At 42.4% G+C, this 7,710-nt stretch overlaps 1 protein-coding gene across 1 annotated transcript in view; it reads left to right on the plus strand.

The window, feature by feature from the left end:
• The window catches only part of CDH4 (cadherin 4, type 1, R-cadherin (retinal)), a 188,882-nt gene that overhangs the window by 78,812 nt on the left and 102,360 nt on the right, over positions 1–7,710 (plus strand). The window contains exon 4 of the mRNA XM_009326875.1: positions 4,735–4,890. Within this exon, the coding sequence (XP_009325150.1) occupies positions 4,735–4,890 (156 nt within the window). The remainder of the gene's footprint in view (positions 1–4,734; positions 4,891–7,710) is intronic.

Below are 7,710 nucleotides of genomic sequence, written 5' to 3' on the forward strand. Positions count from 1 at the left end.
CGCTTTCCTAGGCTTCCAGGCATTTCCTTTATTGATATCTAAACAATCTCCATTGGGCCACTTTTTTCTGGCAATGTCGTGCTCCAAAAACTGTGTAATTTAGAGACTCACAGGTGTCCTCCAATCTGGTGACCATGCAGCTTTCCATAGTCTGCATTGCCTCTGCTCCTGGCACAGGAGAGTTGCAGGGATCCATGGTTCTTCTTGTCATCTGCTAGGATGAGAGGGCTTGTAAATTCAAAACCCCGCAGCGAGAAATGGAAGTGCTAAGAGCACAAGAAGGATATGGATCAACAGGAGCAAAAGGGAGTGATAAAATCTGGTACCTCAAAGGAGCTCATCAGTTGAAATTTTGCTTATCAGTAAAACTTGTGGGAACAGTTTAGCTACCCAGTTACTCCTGACGGAGATGCACGAACCCTAAGATTTTATCTGTAAAAGCGGGATGCAGTCCTGTGTCACAACCACAGGCTGCTTTTCAAGCCCATTTAAATGTGAGATTGCTACAAAGGAGAAAGCCAGCTCTGAAGGGCTTATCCCTGTATTATCCCAAGAGTTGCAGTGTTAATTTTCACACAGTTTAGTTATTTTATCAGAACCTGCAGTGGAAAATACTCATCTGTGAAATCACACCGATTTCTTCTGCTCCTGGGATTACTCTGTAGAAATGAGAGCTGAGTCAAGCTCTTGGTGTTCCGGTTCTGAGTTGCGAATGTTGACTGCAGCCCTCGTGCTCCATTTGGGATGGTGCATCAATGCTTCAAGCTCAGACCCCCCCGCAGCCCCCTGCTTTGCCGTTGCACTGTGAGGTTGCTGTGTCCTTGCTTGCTGCAGCCAAGCAGAGGTCTGGCAATGCAAGTTCGGTGCCTGGCTCCGCTGCATGTTCCCTCTGTGGATTTGGTGGCTGGTCCCAGAATTCCCAGATGGTACATTTGTATTTGTCAGCGTAAGTGAGGATGCTCAGCATCCCACAGTGCCTGTGTGGAAAATTGCACCTGTATTCATGAGATAGGGTAGGATGAGGGGATCACATCTTCCGCCGTAAATTGCCTTTCTGTCTGGGGCGTTTTCCTTCACCAGTGTAACAATCCAATCTAAGCTCCATCCCTGAGGGGTTTTTTAGAGAGTGGAAGCTGCTTTACAAGCAAATTCCTCTTATGACAGTCATCAGCCATCATCATTCATCTTGCTCACGTCATCATACGCAGGGTTGTACCATGCCTGGCGCTGGAGAAGCTCAAAGCGCCAAGGGTTCTCCGAGTAAAAAATATGTAAGTACAGCTAAGGAAAACTGTCCTTCTGCCATCTGTTCTGTAACCCAGAACCCTGCATAACTCTTGACTGCATTATAAAAGGAAAGATAAATGAAAAAAAATTCATGTGTATGTTCTCCAGTCAGAAGATTATCATACGGATATGTTACTGTCTTCTCACTTCCCAGGCATAAATGAATGAAAAAGCAACTCTCTCCTGAGCCGGTAAATTCCCCCAACCAGTAATTTTTTCTCCTGATCTAGTGAGCTCCTTGGGAATAGAGGTTTTTCATTATTATTATTATTATTATTATTATTATTATTATTATTATTAACTGCTCCAGGAACAGTTTCAACAAAAGAAGTAAACCTTACATTGTATTCAGATAATGTTCTTAACTTCTCAACAAGATTTACTAAATTGCACCCTGGGAATTATGCAAATGAAACCTTTGGTCAAAACGTTACAGGATTACTGTAAAAAAAATTCTTTTTTTTTAAATCTCATTAAGAGTGCTAAAATTACATGTTCCAGTATAAAAAGCATGTGCCTTTGTGCGATGACTATCTCTCTGGTAGTAATACGCACTACGCTTCATTGTCAGCGGTCTTCGCAACTTTCTGTGGCAAGTGCTACTTCTTACATGATTTTTCGGAACACTTCACATCCTTGTATTCTTACTGGAAATGGAATTAAGTACAGGTAGCAGGCAAACCATTGTAGTATGATGGCAATTAACAACAAATAATGAGTCATTGCTGAATATTTGCAACATGTTTCCCCCTATCTTTGTTTTGCTGAATGCAGTATAATTATCTCACGGATTTTTCTCAGTGTGATTGGGTAAGTCGTGTGGGTCTTGTGATATATTTCGTCTCCTAGATCTGCAATGATTTACATACAGACAGCTTAGACCCTATTAATGCTAATAAAAGTGCTGCAAGGACATCCTATAGCATACACTTTATTAAACTGTACATAGCTTTCTTAGAGAGCTTCTGTTTAATCTGCATTTCCTGAAAATAAAATATAGTGCCTTTAGCACTGAATATTTAAATCCAGCCTCCTTTTCCCTGACTCTGTCTCTCTCTATGCATTTCTAATGCTTCTATCACAATGGGATCTGGGTATTATATGCAACAGAAAATAGAGCAGAAGAACGTCCACAAAGAACTAACAGACTCTCCCCTTCCATGATTCAGGTTAAAATTGCTTCCATTTTAGTTCCTTGGAGGGAGACTGGTTTGCTGTTTGGTGCTTGTGCTCAAGTCACAGCCATAGTTGAGCCGGGCTGGGGCTGGGGCTGGGGCTGGGGAAACCCTCCCGGCTCCCGTGCTTCAGTGAGCATAAGGTCAGCCAAAGTGCAGATACCTCGGGTTTGTGTTTTTTCCTTCCACCTTTGTTAAGGGTGAAGGGCTGGTTTTATCCTGATACATTACAGGTCCTTCGGAGCTGTACAGACACACATTGATAGAGACAGACATACAACTGTGTGTCCCAAGTTACCGTTTTTTTCCCTTTCTTTTTAATTTCTAAGATGGGAACCCCACAGCGACTCAAAGCTGGAGGTCCAGCGGTGACTTCCTACGTTTTCACTTACCTCAAGCCTAACTACAAACATGTAGGTAGTGGGTTAGAGGTTGAACTCCCTGACTTGAGCTATACATTTGCACAGACATTCACATAAATGCAATTTTCAGCCCTTTCTGCCTGGCAGGATGAAAGCTGACTTTCTAAAAACGGGGACTGTGGACTTCAGTTATTGAACTGTTGAGTCGGTTGCCGTCATTAAAACCACAGTTGTGCAAGCAAAGTTTGATTTTAATATACTCTTTTCCACCCACGGAGTTGCTAATGAAAATTGGATTCATACCTGTCTGCTTGGGTCCCTATTACAAATATCCACTGGGCACCCAAAAACCTATGTAAACCGTTGTGTGCAGCACTTTCACAATGTCCCCAGTACCTCTTTTAAGTGATTATACCAGTGTAAGTCCAATCAGTTTTCCTTGGTACTAATAGCCTAAATGAGCAGTGAATCCTGTAGAGAAAAGACAGATGAAACTGTCTCTATTCCCTGACCTTCAGCTCCAGAAGTGTAAGTGCAGCAAGAATCAATCCTGGCAGCATCTAGTAATAACTGACATTATTAGCCGTTAACGGGAGCAGACTATTTGGTGGAGGCAGTACAAAGGAAACAGTGTACAAACTTGGTAATGATCTGGAAAAAGGCATCAAAGGAGATTCTCAGAGCCAGGGGATCTGATATTATTCTGCACCAACACGTTCAGCATCTTGTCAGCCTCCTGCATCAGGAGAGTAAGAAATAGCGGTAGGTCACATGCAGGAGGAGTGCAAGAGCATCTCACAGCCCCGTCCCAATTCCTTTGCCTGTCAAGCGAAGCCTCCTCTTTCCTTGGGAAACGACCTTCGCTCCCCAAATTGGGGCTGTTTGGGGGGGGCGCAGGGGCCTCCTGCAACCCACTGAGCCCACTCAGGCTCCTCCGAGCATGCAGCTGCTGTAGCAGAAATGCTAACGTGCACTCAGCTACGAGATTTCTATTATCTTCCCACTACTTTGTTGTATTCATAGACCTGTGAGGGAAGAATTTATGCACGTCGCTTTTACGCTGCCAAGACAGTTTGTGATGGTGCAGGGGGTGGTAATTTATTTGTACCTTGCACTTTCTTTCAGGAATAGTCATGCTGTTGCAAGAACTTCTTTCAGTGTTTGATCAGAAAATTAAATTTGGGTTTAAAGAGATAGTCAGGGTTGCTAGGACAACATATTAACCTCCCTTTTTTATTTTCTCGGCTCTGTATCCAAGGTTCATGTAATTCAACATGCTGTATTCGGTTTGTGGTGTTGTTCTCAAGGTATGGGAGGGAAGGGGTTTCAAAAGCAATGTGCAAAACATGCTTTTCCTCAACAAATAGCCAAATGAAATGGTAACGTCCCACTGGGCCTTCCCAGCCTTGCCTTGTCAAGCCAGCAGGGTTGGACAAAGAGGGCGCAAACAGCCCCGTTCTTCGGATTTCATGGGAGTATTTGTGTGCACAGTCACAGGGACTGAGAACATGATGTGGGAGCTTGCAGGCAGCATTTTCAGAAGTGATTAATGGCTGGGAGACTCCAGGTGTAGCTGAACAATTTGGACACTTTAAGGAGCCCAGGGTTTCAATAACATGTAAACAGCATTTTTTTGTGCATATAGGTTCTTCCACATCTAAGGCAAAAAGTCAGAATTTCAATGATTCCTAGAGAATCGTCATGAATAAAAGAGGAGAAAAATAGCTGAAAATATGTGGAATACACTTTTCCTGGCTCTTCCCCAAACCTTTGGCGTACAGCTCCCTTGTCAAAATTGACAGCGGTATTACATCTATGCAGCTTTCAAGCTCAGATCTTTAAAGTCGTTTAAACATCCATATGGCTTTTGTCCAAAACTTATCGATTGCTGTCTTTGTTATTTCATCCAGATCCGTTCCGATAAGGACAAAGAGATCCATATCAGATACAGCATCACTGGAGTGGGAGCCGACCAGCCGCCGATGGAAGTCTTCAGCATCGACCCTGTGTCTGGCAGGATGTATGTGACTCGCCCGATGGACAGAGAAGAAAGAGCTTCCTACCATGTAAGCATAAAACATCTTGAGTTTTATCTGGGTTCACAAGCTCAAAGCAAAACTGTACCAGAATTGCTGGGTTCAAGAAGGGGCATGCAGCTTTGAGAAGACCGGGGTCTTTGTTCAAAATCAGGGCCCAGTTCACAGTTTGGTCCGGCTCCTGTGTCAGCAGAGACCTGAGGAGCTGGCTGCGCAGAGGTGCTTGGGTTTAACTAAGTCTCAGTCTTGCTCTGCCGGAGCAATTGTGTGTGTATGGAGACGCTGGCTTTGTTTCTGCTTTCCTTTAGTGTAACCTGCCCTGGCTAAATCAGCCAAACCAATGCAAAGCAGCATTAAACTGATGTCCTTTTCAGACACAGAGTCAGAGTCATTTGTTTAAAGTGGTGCACCTTCGCGCTGCTTATTAAATCCATGCAAATTTATGTGTGGACTGAACCCCCCAAAACCAGGAGAAGCCAATCGCTACATTAGCATGTCTTGGGAAATTACTAATTTAAGAATCATTACTGCAGCTAAACATGCAATAATTGGTATAGTCATTTTTCATTTTAAATCACTAGGAGATGTTCAGGCAGTATGATGGGGGTGTGTCAGATAGGTTTTTAAATATGCAGATAGACTAATATTAAATATGAGGAAATTAATTAAGATTGATTACACTCAAAAGCGCTGCCTCACGCTAACTTAGTTCATAAAATGCTCTACCTGCAGAATACTTAGCGTGTAATTGGCCATTATGTTTGGACATAAATCCCAGCCCCTATATTGCACAGCGTAATTGCACAACAGATACAGTCCCACAAATTGCTAAAAAAATGCGTTGCACGTTGGATGATAGCCCTGCAAAATTTCAAACACTTTCTGCATCTACACTTTAGTTCTCTCCTGGAGCGGTTGTGAAATGTTGTTTCATGGATTGCTTTGTATTAGCCACATCTATCGGCATCTTAATAGCCCTTCCCAGGGATGCTGTAATGTCAGTGAAACGGTACAGGTCACTTCCACTGACACCATATTCCTAACTGTGCCATTGGAGATGCGCGTTCTGTCAGCTTTATCAGGTATCCAGTTAACCATGTTGACACAGCTTCTGGACTGGGGTGGAAGGATAAAGAAAATAGATTACCTCTTTAGTTGGGTGGAAAAAGAGATTTCCCCTGGGTAAAAGAAGATCTGAAGGAAAATTATTTTATCCTCTGTGAACAAGAACAATTATTTTGTTTGTTGTGCCTAGGAAAATATGAAGAGAGGTTGTTCTGAAAAAGGAATATTTGAGATACAGTGTGTGTCATCTCAGCATTGTTGATATTCTTTCAGCAGTGCCAGGTTATTATAACAGTGCAGTCAATAATACGGTACACAACACTTTTGATGAAGCCACTGTGATGTCTACTATCAGACACTCTCAGTCAAAAACATAAGATGAAAAAGATTTTGTCCTCCATAATAACAAATCATGTGCCCCCTAATAACGAACTTAACCTACCGGTTACAGCGAATTCAGTAAACTGAATTCTCGCCTTGGCAAAGGTGACTGGGTAAGTCTGCCTCGTATGCACCGCAGGATTTCCAGCCTTTTCTGTTCCTTACGGAAGCCTTGAACTAGTGACATCCGTATGTAAATAAGCATATTCACGCTCTGAAGATTACAGGAAGATGTTGTTTATAGAGGGTGAATAACTGATGTTATGAGACCTTATAGACAGGAATAGTGAGTGATAGAAAATCTTTGTTAGAGAACAGTAAAAGGTGATGGAGAACATTTTAAGTCATGGCTGTAAACAACCTTTAGATCCTTCAGCCTCAGTAGCAATGGATTGATGATTTATTGAACCACCAATTGTTCATTTAATAACCCCTTACAAAGGATTTATAAATACACCATGCACAAAGCAACGACCGAAACACTAGTACGGGAACTTACATGGACAATCCTAGAAACTGGAAAAAATTAGGCCAGCTTCCAGAAAGAGGAAACAGCCCAAAGTCTTGGCTGTTGCAATTTTTGGAGAAATCAATGTATTTATGCCACTTCATATAGCTGAGTCTCTAACTGAAAGGAAAGGCAGACTTGGAGCCAGGCTTATACGGAGTACTGGAAGAGCAGTGACTGAGGTGTAGGCTTGGATCTGAACTGTGGAGCTTGGCCATCTTTAAATTGGTTTGACATCTGCTGTAGAGTTTTCTTTAGCTCGGATTAGTAGCTTAACTCTTCAGCTGGGTGTTAACTCTCCATGTCAGTGGAGCTGCAAGGCACCATCCCTGGTCCCTTTTACCCAGCAGGACATGGGCTTCTTGTTCAATATGGGCTTGCTGCTCTGGCTGAAGATGGGTGCATTTATACAGCTTCAGGTTTTCTGCAGTCCTAAACAGAATGAAGTTTTTTCAGCATCTCTGTCACTGTCAAGTGTTGTCCTTGCTGTTTTCATTCCCAGGTAATCTAAAAACTAATTATAAAAAAAAAAAAAATAATAATTTGCAAGTGTTTGTGAGGCTACATATGAAGAGTTCTGTTTCATTAACTCCCACATTTTCAACACATATTTTCTTATGCATAATTATCTGTATTGCTTCAGGACTACCATTTTTAAAATACTAGTGTTTTAACTCTCCCTGCGTTTAGCAAGCCATTTGTCTGATGAAACCTACCTTTTTCCCTAAGGTGAAACAGATTTTTTCTAATTAGATCAGGAGTTCTGTAGCAAAACTTCCCCGTACATTTTCAAGATGGTTCTTGAACTTTTAGGGAGGATCATTCTGAATTTGATGTATGCAGAGATGTATATGCCTCTGGGACTCAGCGTCTGCCCAGGTGCAGTGTGTGCTAGC

Source organism: Pygoscelis adeliae, unplaced genomic scaffold (genome assembly GCF_000699105.1).
Source record: "Pygoscelis adeliae isolate BGI_AS28 unplaced genomic scaffold, ASM69910v1 Scaffold286, whole genome shotgun sequence".
NCBI lineage: Eukaryota > Metazoa > Chordata > Aves > Sphenisciformes > Spheniscidae > Pygoscelis > Pygoscelis adeliae.